This window comes from Colossoma macropomum, unplaced genomic scaffold (assembly GCF_904425465.1).
Source record: "Colossoma macropomum unplaced genomic scaffold, Colossoma_macropomum, whole genome shotgun sequence".
Classification (NCBI taxonomy): Eukaryota; Metazoa; Chordata; class Actinopteri; order Characiformes; family Serrasalmidae; genus Colossoma; species Colossoma macropomum.
The window spans coordinates 1,121,826-1,139,462 of record NW_023494796.1 but is presented as its reverse complement, the minus strand read 5'-3'; the positions used below and the strand labels follow the sequence as shown (position 1 = coordinate 1,139,462).

Below are 17,637 nucleotides of genomic sequence, written 5' to 3'. Positions count from 1 at the left end.
GGTCTTTAAATCATTTTTTCAATGGAGAGAGTGGACTAATGACAGAAACTCTCATCAGAAATCAGAAAAATAACAAGCTAAAAGCTAAAATTAGCAAGGAAGCTGGCTATCAGAGATAGTTCACCACAGTTTGGCTTCTTTTCTCTGACCAAAAAAAGTCCAAGCTTGTCTATTTTGTGCTGAATAGGGATGGAATCACAGTTTTCTATGATTTTGTCTGACTATTAAGGTAAGACTTACTCCAATGCTAGCTTGTATTTACTAGCCTAAAGCTCAGTGGCTAGCAGTGAGGACTGGATGACACCACAGGGATTTCCACTGGTTGTGTGATGTATTTGCATGAAAATGACATCGTGAGTTCTGCTAAATGAATGGGCTGGGCTACACAATTCAGAAAAACATGGTGAATAACATACTAAACTCGAGTTTTAGGCCCCATTTATCATAGAAATAACATTTACAATCTCAAATTTTAGAATTTCTTTACACTAAAGAAAGACAGAGAAGAACGTAAACTTCTTAGCTTCCTCTCGGCTACTGATTGTTGCAGTATCTCTAGAAACCAAACCCAATGCCCAACCGACCTCTTTGTTTTTATAAAATTAGCAAAAATTCAATACAATTTCAATGTAAACAAATTACCAAACCCAAGACTTAAATACATGCGCCATAACAAGCTATCATGCCACCTTATGTACAGTATCTTCGACAGCCTCCAAGCTGAAGCTTTAGCTTTAGCTGCAAAACAGTCGCTAAGTTATCCTAGCTAGCTATATTAGCCACATTAGCCCGGCCACAAGGGAGAACCGTCCAGTCTGCAGTGGACGATGAAGATAAAGCAAGTAGCAGTAAAACTAGCCTCGAAACTGGCTTGGAATGAGTTCTATGCATGAATGTCTGTCACTACCAGTAGATGATGATGATGATGATGATGAAGAAAGTGATGAACTCCACTCGTTAAAAAGCCAGACTGACACGTCTATTGTCCAGGAGCGTGACCCCTGACCTCCTCCAAACATTAGTGTCATTCCCGCTTTTTCTGAAAGCGTTACTGTGGTGATGAATCCATCCTCACAGATGATGACTAACTCCTGGGGTGTCACCGAGGGAGGGGTTCAAATAGAGCCATCACCTCATGTCAAAAGCAATCACAGGCTAATACTCCTGGCACCTGACCTCTGACCGTCCTCGTCACTGTGAGTCAATGGGAAACAGCATAGCAGAAGATCGTGAGGCTCCATTAAACTCAATGTATGAAAGAAACACTTCAACTCAAGTCTTCCGATGTTTCGTTTCTTCCACCCACCAACGTCATGGACGCTTGTTTTCCTCGTTTCGTGAAAGAAGACATAATTATAATTATAATAATAATAATAATGATAATAAACCAATCTCGACCCCTTCCAGCACATATGCAAAATGGCATTATGTAAAGATGCAAATTGGGGTAATTACGCTCCCAAAAACAGAAGTGCCACTTAGATTGGTTCTATTTTTGCTCGTCTTCCAGTTTCCTTTTCTCCCTCCTCTCCAGCGTCTCTTCGTCTTCTATCTCCAGCTGACTGTGTGAAACTGGGTAGAAGCATGTCTACACATCTTCACTCACCCCCTTCCTTTCCTCCACATTCTTCCTCGTCATTCTCGCATGTTTCTTTCATGCCCCCAGCTTTTGTCTTCCAAAGCGTGTCGCTGGATGAGATGACCAGTCGAGAGAAGCTCTCCATTCATTTCAGAGACGCCTGAGCAGTTTATGGCCCTGTCCTCAACTACAGAAGATGGACAGTCTGTCATTTGATCCCTGTCAATCATTTTACGGTTTCAAAATAAACGTTTATCCATGACAGAGCAGAGAAGGATGTGATGAAGCTGCGACTCAAAAGACTGCACTGTAATATCTGCAGTGGAAGCTGCTCGATAATACAAAGCATGGAGCAGATTCTCTATTACTACTGCAATACAATATGGTAAATAATTTACATATATTTACATATCTAAAATCACACAGACACACACTTTCTAAGCCACTTATCCCTCTGGGTCACAGGGGGAGCTGGAACCTATCCCAGCGGTCACTGGGCGGAAGGCAGGAAACACCCTGGACAGGTGACCAGTCCATCACAGGGCAGACAAACAGACGTATACATTCACACCTAGGGGCAATTAAGCATCTCCATTTGGCCTAACCACACATGTTTGGACTGTGGGATGAAGCCCACCCAGACATGGGGAGAACATGCAACCTCCACATGGAAAGGAACCTGGTTACCCGGCCGGGGAATCAAACCCAGGCCCTTCTTGCTGTGAGGCAACAGCACCACCCACTGCACAAGCCACTTCTCCTTCTAGTTCACAGGGGGTGCTGGAGTCTATCCCAGCATTCAACGGACGGAAGGCAGGAAACATCCAGCACAGGTCGCCAGTCCCTCGCAGGGCGGAAGTCGTAACTCAGTTTATTTTAGGTTGTTTAGTGTCCTGTTGTTCTGAAAGGTTGTGATGATTTACGTTCACAAAATTTTGCTGAGTAGCTCCAACAAACAGTTCAGTTATTCACATCACATGCTGGAGATTTGCATCATTAAGGCACCTGCGTAGCCTCATGCATTCCCACTAACCGCCGCATGAGAAGTGGCACTGATGTCAGCTGTTCCCAATTGAAAACAGCAGGATGACCAGGTCCAGTTTATATATTTAGTCAGTGGTTTGCGTCTCTCACTTAAAGCAATAGTTTGACCAAAAAATCAAAATTAAACAAATTTCGCCACTTGCCACAAATGTATTTGGTCAGCCAAGACATGTGTCTGAGGTTTCTTTAGCTTTGCATTGGAGCTATGAGGCTAAAGTAGCTAATTAATGGCATTACCATCATATGTCAGTGGTGATATTATACTTTGTAGTCAATATTCATAATTTCCCCCGATCAATAGCCAAAGACCTTTTGGTTTCTGGAGTGTTTTAGAGTAAAATAGTGGACGTTTGCTTTTGTTTTTTTTTAATGACGATAGAGATCCTCAGGGCTGTGTGCTCAGACCTATGCTATTCACACTGCTGACTCATGACTGTGTTGCAAACTGGATCTCAAATCACATCCTCAAATTTGCAGATGATACTACAGCGGTGGGTCTTATCAGCAACAATGACGAGTCAGCAAACAGGGAGCAGGTGGAGTGGTTTGCAGACTGGTGCAGAGGCAACAATCTATCTCTTAACGTTAATTACACAAAAGAGATGATTGTTGACTTCAGGAGGACTCGCAGTGATCACCCTCCAGTGCACATCAATGATTCAACTTCCTTCCTGGGCACATCACCGATGACCCCACTTAAACCCTCAAAACCACCTGCCTAGCCAGGAAAGCCCAGCAGCGACTTCACTTTCTGAGAAACAGCACAAGCATCCATCCTTCCATCCTCACTACATTCTACAAGGGACAATAGAGGACAGTCTGACTAGCTGTCTCACTGTCTGGCATGGCAACTGCACCATCTCAGACCACAGGACCCCACAGCCGATTGGGAGGACAGCTGAGAAGATCACTGGGGTGTCTTTACCCACCATCATGCCACCATGGGCAGTCGTGGGCTGGAGGTTAGGGAACCAGCCTTGCGACTGGACTGCCCCCTAGTGTTTGTCTTCACTAGTATGTATGAGGTGTTTCACTGCATGGACGGGTTCGATTGCAGAGGTGAAATTTCCCCATTGTTGGACTAATAAGGGTCACTTAATCTTAATCAACAGTTCCTACCTCAAGCGCTGCATCCGCAAGGCCACCAGCATTGTGGTCGACCCTGTCACCATCTGGCAGGAGGCACTGGAGCATCCGCTCCACCACCATCAGACTCTGCAACAGCTTCTTCCCCAAGTTGACCTGATTACTGGACGTACTGATGCCCCTCAACATCCACCTGGACTAATCTAGGCCCTTTCCAACATCCACCAAAGACTGAGCACACTGTTTAACCTTCTAAGTCCTGTTTAATGTTCTGCTGTTGGGTGTTGCATCATGAGGCCTGAAGAAGAGCATGTTATTCCAGTGTAGTTATATATACAGGTATAGATACAGTCAGTTATATTGAGGAATGACTTGACTGCAAAAGTTGGAACTATTGAACGCTGTTGTTGTTTGTTGACACAATAATTCATATTTACTGATCTGTTTAAAACAACAGAATATCCAGTTTGCCGTCTACCATCAAAATGTAAATGCAGCATTAAGGATAAAGAGGTTGAAAATGGTTGTGTAAAAATGAATTACTACTGTTTTAAGCTCATAAAACTACGTGGACGTCATAAGCGGAGCTCAGGCTCTTTAAGCAAATACTCAAATTCATTCACTTGCACTCGTTCCACTTCACACAGTTGCACATTCATTCTCTTTCTGGCTGATTCACTCTCACTCTCTCTTTCTCTGTCGGTTCTGCTGGGGTCTAACCCAGCAGGGGGCTAAAACCAGGTCAAGCTAGCTGCTCTGTATGACACAAGCCAGCGCTTCCTGTCTCCAGAGCTCACTTTCACAGCTCAATCTCTCTCCCTTAGGCTAGGGGCACTGGGTGCACTTCCCCAGCCAAAGGACTTGGCCATCTCAGCTAGCTGGATTAGCCCAGAGCCGCTCTGTTGCACCCGTTCGCTCCAAGTCTCCGAACAAGAAATGGATCCAAAATGGTCATCCGTGACACCGCAGGGGGTTGCTGGTTGTATTTCCCCCGAGAGGAGGCTGAAAAATGATGCACAGGGTGCTTCATTGGCTTCCATATGTGGCAGCAATTATTGAGGCTGATCAACATTGTCATCGGCAGGCTAGCAGCTAGCAAGATTTCGCAATTTGTTCACTCGCATCAGCAACTAACGTTGATTTATTGATGTGAGCATTCAGGCCTTTTCTAAAGGTTATCTAGCTGTAAAATGGGTCATTAATCACTCATCGTTAACTACAGAATCTACTGTGGCACAGATGACACTGCTGGATCCTTTGCTGGTAGCAATTTGTCATGTTAGCCCTTGTAAAAAGATGTAAAAAAAAAATTACAATTGAATGTTACTGTCATGAAATACACCGATCACGCATAACATTCTGACCACCTCCTTGTTTCGACGCTCATTGTCCATTTTATCAGCTCCACTTACTATATAGGTGCACTTTGTAGTTCTACAGTTACAGACTGTAGTCCATCTGTTTCTCTGATACTTTGTTAGCCCCTTTTTATCCTGTTCTTCAGTGGTCAGGACCCCCATGGACCCTCACAGAGCAGGTACTATTTGAGTGGTGGATCATTCTCAGCACTGCAGTAACACTGACGTGGTGGTGGTGTGTTAGTGTGTGTTGCGCTGGTCTCAGTGGATCTTAAACACCTCAGTGTCACTGCTGGACTGAGAATAGTCCACCAACCGAAAACATCCAGCCAACAGCGTCCTGTGGGCAGCGTCCTGTGACCACTGATGAAGGACTACAGGATGACCAACACAAACTGTGCAGCAGCAGATGAGCTACCGTCTCTGACTTACACATCTACAACGTGGACTGACAAAATAGGAGTGTCTAATAGAGTGGACAGTGAGTGGACACAGTGTTTAAAAACTCCAGCAGCACTGTAATTATGTCAGCCAATAGCTGATAGTGCTAAGTGCTAAAATTAGCAACACAGACTCAAGTTATTTGTAGTAGCCTTAACCAACATTTAACAGTTCTAAGTGCTACCATTAGCAATGAAGGCTACTAAAAAAGCTATTTCCAATGATGTATCTGAAAAGGAAATACTCTGAAAAGAGCTGCTACCCTGCTAAAAACAATACAGACCAGGATAGTTGGTCACCAGTAAAACCAGCATATGTTGTGTTTTGAATGCTGGTATTTTGGTCAACCGGCAAGACCATGCTGGGTGACCAGGTACACTAGCACCAGACCAGCATTGACCAGCATAAACCAGCTTTCACGCTGGTTTAAGCTTATTCAGCAGCAGCCTTTAGAGAGAATTGATAGCATTGAAAAAAGGGAAAATGTCATCAGACCAGCCACAATTCAGAAGCATTGTCAAAAGTCCACTCAGTTTGATGACCCAACTGCAGCCGACAAAGAAGAGACATAGCATTGAGGTTAACAGCTCTAGCAATTAGCCTGCCATGAGCATAGCTGGTGCTAAACCAGCTAATAAATCAACAGTAATTCTACAGTAAATGATAAGCATTTGCTTAATGCTTTAGCAATGTAGACTCATGAAAATAGAATGTCAAGAATTCTATCTGGAATCGGTTGGCAAATATTATTGGCATTCACAAAGGTAGCTTAGTCATATTATCCTTCACTAATAGTTGACAGCATTAAATAAAAGCAACATGGCATCAATACAGATGCTTCCAACCAAAATTCCACCCAGTCCGACAAAGTAGCCTGCCCTGAAAATAGTTAAACCAGCTCACAAGCCCCGAGATGAGTCAGCACTCATCCCTGAATAAATGAAATGGTATTAATGTGGGCTTAAAAATGTTAATAACAGTAGCCTTAGCAGGAGCTGAGAGTGTTAAGTGCTTAAATTAGCAAAATGGAGTTACAGAAACCCAAGATAGTCATAGAAGCTGTAACCAATTGCATTAAATAAAAGCAGCATGCTATTAGACCAGCTACACAGGAGAAGCAAACACAATTCCAATCAGCCTGGTAACCCAACTGCAGCAGACAAAGAAAAGAAGGCACGTAGCATTAAACTTAGCAATGCTACTAGCAGTTAGTCTGCGCTGAAACTAGCTAAGATGAGTCAGCAGAGTAAACAAAACAATTGTAATATGTAGTGATGTCTCATAAAAATGCTGGTTTTAGTAGGCTTAGAGGTGCTAAGTGCTAATGTTGGCAACGTAGGCTCACACAAATGCTGTGTTCAATTGATTATGTCTGAAAACAAGCGGCAGATACATGTAGCAGAGGGCTAAAAACATTCAAAATACAATGTTGTTGGTAGAGGTGGGTAATCCAGGTCCAAAAAGTAAAAAAACCCTCCCCAGGATTTTGTTCCAACTGCCTGAACACCTTTGCTGCTGGTTTGAGCAAATTAGAGAAGTCATGCAGTTGGAACAAAATCCTGGGGAGGGTTTTTACTTTTTGGACCTGGATTACCTGCCTCTAGTTATTGGGTTGTAGACTATTAAAGTCAATATAACCTAATGATAAAAAGTGTTTTGACCACCAAAGACGAATTTCAGGCTGCGTCTGTTGCCAAAATTTAACAAGGAAGAATGATTGAACCCATCAGATTGAGACAGGCCTTACCCGTCTGGATTTAATCTCCTTCACGTAGAGTGGAAGAAGAAACTCCGAGACGCCTTCTAACCTCACGCCTTCTTTGGTCACTCGGAGATTACCCATACCATCCTGGAAGTGAGAGAGAGAGAGAGATGAGGTGAGATATGAATCCACACTTTATTAGGACGTCAACTGGAGCTTGCACTGCTATAAAGATGAAGGCCTCAGCTTTCTGGTGATACTTTTGCTCCATGTATTAGATGACATATGTTCATTTAATCGCTGGCAAACATGTCAGTGTGACAGCTAGGCTGAGAGTGGTCCACAACCCAAACATATCCCTCTAGGAGTGGCTGTGTGGCCAGAAACTGCCCACTGATGGCTATCACTACCTGCGCACCAACAGATGGGCCACCGTCTCTAAGGTGGAGCTACAAGAGAAGGGTATCTAATGAAATGGACAGTTTCTGACCGTTTCTAATGAAATCTCAGGGCCACTGCAGGATGGTTCAATTCCAAGTCTGTCCTGTAATCCGTAGAATTAAATAATCGCACAGGCTAAGATTTATTGCCTTGGCCTCTGCAGTGATCTAGAGAGTAACTGCACACCTTAAAGCATTGGTCCTGCCCTGAAAAACACAGTTTACCTCAACTGTAGTCAATCTGATAAGACATGTTTGGTGCACTGGAGCTACACAGCTAATGTAGCTAACAATTAGCCACCAATTAGCATTGGGGTACATGTCTAAATCATCACACATTTGCTCATGGAGGTGTTCGGTAAGCTCCAATAGACCCAATTATGTTGTTTCTGACACTGTACGACACAATGTTATTAAGATTAAGAGACCCTTTTTAGTCCCACAGTGAGGAAATTTCACCCCCCTCAATCTAACCCATCAGTGCAGTGAAACACCACATACACACTAGTGAACACACACACTAGGGGGCAGTGAGCACACTTGCCCAGAGCGGTGGGCAGCCCTATCCATGGCACCCAGGGAGCAGTTGGGGGTTAGGTGCCTTGCTCAAGGGCACCTCAGCCATGTACTGTCAGCTCAGGGTTCGAACCAGTGACCTTCCGGTCACAAGGTTGGTTCCCTAACCTCCAGCCCACGACTGCCCTCGGTTATCTATAAACACAGACAAAAGTAGACTAGCAAAGCTTAAAAAGCAGCAGCAGCCATCCTGAAGCCTGAACTTTGTCCATATTTTGGTCTATGTCTATAGATAATTCAGTGTTAGATAAGATAGCTAGATAAGACACCACACAGTGATTTGAAAACAAATTATTGTAAGTAAATGACTCTTGAATGACTCATTTAATGACTCAATCATGCCTTTAGCTAGGTTATTATCAGCACACTAATAGAACCTCTTTCTTAGCCATAACAGTAAAGGTGGGTCACTTCAGTGGGTTGAAATGGTAGCCAACACAGTATCTCTGGACACTCTGAATGGTGAATCAAGTGAATCAAAAACTCAAATAGTCTGATTCCATTAAACGGCATCAGACAAATGATTTCATAAATGTGGTCTTAGTTAGCTTAGCATGCAAATAGACCTTCTTTCTTCGGTATAACCAGGAAAGTGGGTTAAGGGGGTCAAAACTGTAGCCTACACAGTATTTCTGGACATCTAACTTGAGGGGCGAATCAAACAAATCAAAAACTCAAATACTCTGATTCACTGAAATGAGTCAGATAAATGATTCTGTTTATCTAGTCTGAGCTAGGCTACTGTTAGCATGGAAACGGAACTTCTTAGCCATAACTGTGAAGGTGGGTTACTGTAGTGGGTCGAAATTGTAGCGTATGCAGTCTCTGGACATCCACTCTGAGTGGTGAATCAAAAGAATCAAAACACAAATAGATTGATTCACTTACATGGCTAGTTCAAAAGAACTGAATCACTGCCTACAACACTGCCACGAGATTTGAGATTTTCCAGTTTGAAGACTAGAGATTCCCAATGGCTCTACGATGTATTTGTGTGATGCATGCTGGGTATTTCCTTGATAGATATATATATATGATATATATATATATACAGCATAATGAACGTCATATAAAATGCTAGTTTTAGGTCAGAATCCATTAATAGCATATCACAGTTTGAGTCAAGTCACTGACTGCATTTACATGGACTTAATAATCTGATTTATAATAATCTGACATGCACTTAATAAACTGCAGAGAATCTGATTTTTTCAGTATTCCATTCAGTGTGTTTCCATGCACTTGGGTAATCAGATAATGGGAAAACCCCAGGTCTACATGACTCAGGCAGTAATTGGATTTCTGCTTTGCAACCAGCCAATAAACTCACAGAAGAAGACGTGACGTAACAACTCGGTAAAATATGAACATACATCATCTAGAAGATGAAGAATATGTAAATCCTTCATTTTGTCAAGCTTAGTTGGTTTCAGTGTCGTTCCAAAAGTGTTCTGTTGCCGTCTCGCTGGTGCTGGGTTAAACCCTGCTTGCAGTTTCCGGGACAGCGGTCTGTTTTTACACATGCGCAGACTGAGAAAAATGAAAGAAATCAGAGTAAGAGCTCACATGCACTGAAAAACCCCATTACTTTGCTCAAATCAGCTCTCTGTATCGGATCTCTTAATCTGAGTACTAGACCATAATCCAATCTAAGAAATTGGAGTGTGCTGTTTACACAACTACTTGAATAATCAGATGACTGCAGAAATCTGATTATGACCAGACTGTTAAGTGCATGTAAACACATTCAGTGATGATTTATGCATGCAGTTAGCACTGTGCTAACATAAGCTTCCATTACTTGTAGCCTCCCAGTTCCAGTGCAAAACTAAAGAAGCAAACTTCCAAACACCCAACATGTCATGACGTCTTTCGTCTTCTCTCTCTCTCTCTGTTATATAATTCTGAGCCTTTCTCTCTCGTTCTTAGGGAAGCCATGTTCAGCATTAATCTTCCGCCCCCTCAGTGTGTGTGGAGGCTGTAATTACACACAGAACACACACTCCTCTGCCGCGTTTCATTCAGCGTCTGCTCAGAGCACTGAACTTCATTTAAAGATCCTGTTTGGAAATTTGGCATATGAGACTTGATTCCATAGAGCAGTTTTATTATATAACCCAGCACCTCCTTATTCACTTCCCCTGCACACTTCCCCTAACTAGCTTGCCTTCTTTCTTCTTTTACTCACTTTCTTTGCTAACTTCTTCTGCTCACTTTGCCTTACTCACACTCGCAGTACCCTGACTTCTTCTATTGACTTCCCGGTAACACTTTCTATGAATGTCACCTTTGTAAAGCATCTATAAACACATTCATAACATGTTATAATGCATTCAAGGCTTTATAAACATGGCTATAAATATATATAAAAATGCATTACACATTACAGCCATGCTTATTATGCATTATGAATTCTTAACATAATACATTATAAGCACTGATCATAACAAATTATGAGAGCTCATAAGTCGTATTTGTCCGCTCTAAGTAAAGTGAAGCGTACTGTACTAAAGCCTCCTCCAGTGTTCAGAGTGAGGCTTCAAGTTGAAGTATTTACTGAAGAATTTACTGAAACAGTAAAACATGCACAATAAATCTCATCACAGGCTTCAAATGTCAGAGTTTAAACTAGTGGTGCCATCAGTGTTTTACCCAATGTGGGAAAGGTAATGTACACCACCGTTAGCTTGGCATTTGTCTTTAGTTTGCGCTCTCTAAGCTGGGACTGACTTCATTGGCACTGACAGTATAAGATGTTATCGACACTACTTATAATGCATTATATTAACGATTCATAATGTCTACTAAACATGCCTGTAAAGTGTAATTCATTTTTATAAATGTTTATAACCATGTTTATAATGCCTTATGAATGCATTATAACATGTTATGTGTTTATAGATGCTTACAAACGTGACATTCATAGAAACTGTTACCGACTTCCCTTAGTTATTTGCCTACTTCCCTTCCCTTATTTTCCTTACTCACCTGCTCACTTCCTATAGCTACTTCTGTTACACACTTGCTCACATCCCTTATTCACTTTCCTTGCTCACTTGTTCACTTCCCTTACTCAATTTCTCTTACTCACTTGCTTATTATTTGCTCACTTCCCTTACTCCCTTTATTTACTCATTTCTTCATTTGCTGTACTCACTAGCTCACTTAACTCACTTGCACACTTCCCTTACTCATTTGCACACTTCCTGTAGTGCTTTACTTACTCACTTGCTCACTTCCCTTACTCTCTTTCTCTCTTACTCACTTCTTTTACTCACTTGCTCACTTGCCTTACTCACTTCCTTATCACTTGATCACTTTCCCAACTCAGTGCTTGCACTTGCTTTACTCACCAGCTCATTTCACTTACTCTCTTGACTTGCTCACTTGCATGCTTCCCTTACTCCCTTTACTTACTCATTCGGTCACTTCCCTTACTCCCTTTACTTACTCATTGAGTCACTTCCCTTACTCCCATTACTTACTCATGCGGTCACTTCCCTTACTCCCTTTACTTACTCTTTCGGTCACTTCCCTTACTCCCTTTACTTTCTTATTCGGTCACTTCCCTTACTCCCTTTACTTACTCATTCGGTCACTTTCCTTACTCCCTTTACTTACTCATTCGGTCACTTCCCTTACTCCCTTTACTTACTCATGCGGTCACTTCCCTTACTCCCTTTACTTTCTTATTCGGTCACTTCCCTTACTCCCTTTACTTACTCATTCGGTCACTTCCCTTACTCACTTGCTTATTTCACTTACTTGACTTGCTCACTTGCATACTTTCTGTCACATCTTACTCCCTTTACTTACTCATTCGTTCACCTACTTTACTCTGTAGCTCATGTCACTTATTTGACTTAGTCACTTGAACACTTCCCTTAAATACTTACTCATTGAGTCACTTCCCTTACTCCCTTTACTTACTCATTCGGTCACTTCCCTTACTCCCTTTACTTACTCATTCGGTCACTTCCCTTACTCCCTTTACTTACTCATTCGGTCACTTCCCTTACTCCCTTTACTTACTCATTCGGTCACTTCCCTTACTCCCTTTACTTACTCATTCGGTCACTTCCCTTACTCCCTTTACTTACTCATTCGGTCACTTCCCTTACTCCCTTTACTTACTCTTTCGGTCACTTCCCTTACTCCCTTTACTTACTCATTCGGTCACTTCCCTTACTCCCTTTACTTACTCATTCGGTCACTTCCCTTACTCCCTTTACTTACTCATTGAGTCACTTCCCTTACTCCCATTACTTACTCTTTCGGTCACTTCCCTTACTCCCTTTACTTACTCATGCGGTCACTTTCCTTACTCCCTTTACTTACTCATGCGGTCACTTCCCTTACTCCCTTTACTTACTCATTCGGTCACTTCCCTTACTCCCTTTACTTACTCATTCGGTCACTTCCCTTACTCCCTTTACTTACTCATTCGGTCACTTCCCTTACTCCCTTTACTTTCTTATTCGGTCACTTCCCTTACTCACTTGCTTATTTCACTTACTTGACTTGCTCACTTGCATACTTTCCTTACATACTTACTCCCTTTACTTACCCATTTGTTCACCTACTTTACTCTGTAGCTCATGTCACTTATTTGACTTAGTCACTTGAACACTTCCCTTAAATACTTACTCATTGAGTCACTTCCCTTACTCCCTTTACTTACTCATTGAGTCACTTCCCTTACTCCCTTTACTTACTCATTAGGTCACTTCCCTTACTCCCTTTACTTACTCATTCGGTCACTTCCCTTACTCCCTTTACTTACTCATTCGGTCACTTCCCTTACTCCCTTTACTTACTCATTCGGTCACTTCCCTTACTCCCATTACTTACTCATTCGGTCACTTCCCTTACTCCCATTATTCAGTCACTTCCCTTAATCCCTTAATCCCTTTACTTACTCATTTGTTCACTTGCTTTACTCTGTAGCTCACTTCACTTATTTGACTTGCTCACTTGCACACTTCCCTTACATACTTACTCATTTGTGCACTTCCTGTATTCACTTTACTCACATTTACACATCACTTCCCTTACTGACTTGCTCACTTGCCTTACTCAATTGCTCATCATTTGCTTACTTCCCTGACTCGCTTTACTTACTTCACTTTGGCTACTCTTTCACACATTTCCCTTTCTCACTTGCGCACTTCTCCTGCTCACTTGCTATCTTCACTTAGTCACATCTCTTACTCACTTGCCCACTTACCTTACTCACTTTCCTTACTCACTTCCACACTTCCCATAGCCACTTTCTCTTACTCATTTTCCTAATTAGTTTGCTCACTATGTTTAATCAACCCTTCTTCCTTCCCTTACTCACTTCCCTTAATCATCTTTCCTTACTCCCTCTCCAACCTCATTGTTTTTATGGACTTTCCCTACTGACTTCCACTACTCACTCCACTTACTCCCTTACTCACTCTGCTGACTCACTTAAATGGTTTGCTTACTCACTCACTTGCCCTTACTTTCTTTTCTCTTTTCCATTGTTTATTCACATTCACCTTGCTGACTCTGATCCACTGATCACTTTACCTACTCACTTCACCCGTTCACTTCCCCACCCACGTTTTTCTTACCAAGTTACTGTAAATAAACATCAAATCAAAATACAAAAGAATAAGAGTTTGATAAAAAGAAGTGAATGTAAAAAAGTTCAAATGAAGAAATGCAAAATTCAGACTGAATAAGGTGCAAAACACAATTCAACCAAGGAACAAGGAACTCAGCAGTCCCAGAGGAGGTGGAGCTTGATGAGCTTATATGATTGACAGGCCCAACACGGCACAATATGGAAGTGTGTTGATACTCAATCTGCGCTAACAAGTTAAATTACCATCAATTACTCTACACTGGGCAGTGCCACCCAGCAGGACGGCAGCGCTGAAACTCGTTATACAAGAAAATGATTACAATAAATAAAAATAAATAAAGGAATGGATTTAATAAAGATCATTAGAGTCTAAACAGCCCAATAACAGAGGCGAGTTATTCCTCCGGCAGAGAATAAAAGGCGGGTATTGGATTTTAATTTCAGCTGGGGTTTCTCACCAGCTTTAATAATCATAACCTATCACAAGGTCAGGGCTTCATTTCAGCCCATTAACAGCTCGCTCACTTCCTGTGGTCAACCGTTCGTGCCGGTCTCGGCGGCCAATCGATTCTTCATTGGATTTCAACAACCTTCGCTGGACGCAGCTTGTAAAAATTTACGTCGCAGAACTGCAGAAAATAATGCAATCCAGCACGAACATAACACACACACACACACACACACACGATCACAATCACACACACACACACGATCACAATCACACACACACACACACACACACACACACACGATCACAATCACACACACACACACACACACACACACACACACACACACGATCGATCACACACACACACACACACACACACGATCACAATCACACACACACACACACACACACACACACACACGATCACAATCACACACACACACACACACACACACACACACACACACGATCGATCACACACACACACACACACACACACACGATCACAATCACACACACACACACACACACACACACACACATGATCACAATCACACACATACACACATACACACACACACACACACACACACACACATGATCACAATCACACACACACACACACGTCCAGCAGGCTCAACAATGTAAACGTTTGTCTGGATTGATCTCTCAGTCAGAATGACTTTCAGTTAGTACAGTTTAATTAGTCACTGACCAAATGCCCTGCTGGGGACGATCACAATGCAATTATGTGTGTGTGTGTGTGTGTGTGTGTGTGTGTGTGTGTGTGTGTGTGTGTGTGTGTGTGCGTGTGTGTGTGTGTATGTGGGTGTGTGTATTTAGGCCACTCTGGGTACCAAATGCCCCAATGATGAATGTTGCTGGTCATTCTGATTGGTCAGAAATGATATCATTTTGTAGCTTAGACACAAATGAAGGTCCAACAATTTGTTTATTTATTTATGTATTGAAATATTTATGTATTGAAATATTCCATGACATGTAACATTTATACTTCTACAGTAATATCTTTGATGATCATTTAACAGTAACCATTTAATTAATTGATATCATAACATTACAAATGTAATTATGCCATGAACAAACATCTGCTATTTATTTATTTGTTGACTCCTTTGTTCATTCATTCATTCATTCATTCATTTATTTTTTTATTTCATACTTTTATTCACAATCAAATTTGGATTTTTTTAACTAAATCTATAAGACGAAATTGTTCTGATGTTTCTAGCAAAGCTTCCTAAGTTTACACTGGAGTATTACTACATTACACCCTACTACATGCAGTAAATCCCAAATTTCCATTTTCCACTCAGTCCCAAACCTTCCAGTTCTGAATTCATCTTAAACTTCAGAGTTACTGTGTTTTTTTTTCAAACTTTCCAGTTCTGACTTTTCCCAAAATTCCCAGTTCCTATTTTGTACAAACTTTACAGTTCTGATTTTTCCCAAACTTCCCAGTTCCAATGTTGTCACTAACATCCCAGTTCTGACTTTTTCTGAAAACTTCCCAGTTCTCATTTGGTCCCAAACTTCCCAGTTCTCATTTGGTCCCAAACTTCCCAGTTATGACTTTGTCCCAAACTTCCCAGTTATGACTTTGTCCCAAACTTCCCAGTTCTCATTTTGTCCCAAACTTCCCAGTTCCAATTTTGTCACAAAGATCCCAGTTCAAAATTCAGGGTTCCTATTTTGTACAAAGTTTACAGTTCTGACTTTTTCCCAAACTTCCCAGTTCACATTTTGTCCCAAACTTCCCAGCTCTGACTTTTTACTAATCTTCCTAGTTCCCTTTTTGTCCAAAGCTTCCCAGTTCTGACTTTATCTTAAACTTCCCATTATCTTTGTCCTAAACTTCCCATTACCATTGTCTTAAACTTCCCATTATCTTTGTCCTAAACTTTCCTGTTCCCAAATTGTTGCAAAATTTCCATTCCAAATTTCCCAGCTTTGAAATTGTCTCTGACTTCCCATTTCCCACTTTTCTCCCAAACTTCACAGTTCTTGTCCAGTCAGCCGGGATATCATATGGGATACTCCAAAGCTCAACTTGCTTGTCTCTCCTAGAATTTTTAAATGTTTGATTTCTAATGATTTTCACTGGTTGTGACTGTTTTACTTCACAGTTTGAGCTGATTGTTTTAATTATTTTGACTTTTTTCTTTCTTTTTTGTTTGTTATTGTAAGGCCTGTTTTATTTTCTTATTATTTGTATCATGTTACTATTCATCACTGGGCTTTTTTATATTACACATCTGCTTCTTACGACATTATTACAATATTTTGATCATTTTTATTAATCTACTTGTGACACTTGGTTACACTAAATGAAGATGTCCATCAATGGAAGCCAAACTTAAACACAGGTTAATGAACACAAAGGAAATTAATAAATTGACAGATACAGAAAGTGTTGTATCCCAAACACAGCAAGTCTACATACAGCTTCCCGCTGAACTGTTAGAACCACTACTGCTGCTTCAATAGCAGAGAAACGACAGGATTTCACAGTAAAAGTGCTTTTCCGCTGAGCTGCATTCAAATTTTTTCTTTTCAAACAAGAAAGCAAAGCTTTGAGAAGCTTCTGGAAACTCATACACTGGAGTGTTTTTAACCTTGGAAGTACTTTTGATTTCTTTTGCCTTCAATAAATCTCACTTGCACATACCCGCACAAACGCTAACGCACTTGAAGTGCTTTCACTGTGTTCCTTTGTTTGGCGGAATTGTGTTTGGGAAATCTGTCCAGCATGGATTTAGAGGTCAGAGGGTTCATGATGTTTACACACACAGTAGTTTCATAATCATTCTGTATGAGTGTAGCTAAATGCTTCTAACCCGATCTGAACATTATAGAGAGAGTTCAGTGAAAAATCTAATTGTGGGAACCAGGAATTATGTAACTGAATTGGAACTGGGAAGTTTGAAACTAAGCATGAGCTGAAAAGTTTGGAAGGAAGTTGGTACTGGGATGTTTTGGGACAATGTTGTAACTAGCAAGTTTGACATGAAGTCCTAAGTGGGAAGTTTAGGATTAAGTCAGAAATAGGAAGTATGGAGATAAAGTCCAAAATGGGATGTTTGGAAATAAGTCAGAAGTTGGACATTTGGGATCACAGAAGATTGAGGTAAGTTAAGGACAAAGTGGCAACTGGAAAGTTTGAGACAAAATCAGAACTGGGAGGTTTGGGGCAAAGTTAAAACTAGGAAGTTTGGGATGAATTGGAAATTGGGAAGTTTGGGACTGATTGAGAACTAGGAAAATTTGTGAAAATGTGGAAACTAGGAAGTTTGAGGATGACATTGGAACTGGGAAGTTTGGGTGA

The 17,637-nt window shown here is 41.4% G+C and overlaps 1 protein-coding gene across 1 annotated transcript in view; it reads right to left on the bottom strand.

Moving 5' to 3' along the window:
* The window catches only part of LOC118816958 (zeta-sarcoglycan), a 323,041-nt gene that overhangs the window by 104,489 nt on the left and 200,915 nt on the right, over positions 1-17,637 (bottom strand). The window contains exon 3 of the mRNA XM_036583569.1: positions 7,256-7,357. Within this exon, the coding sequence (XP_036439462.1) occupies positions 7,256-7,357 (102 nt within the window). The remainder of the gene's footprint in view (positions 1-7,255; positions 7,358-17,637) is intronic.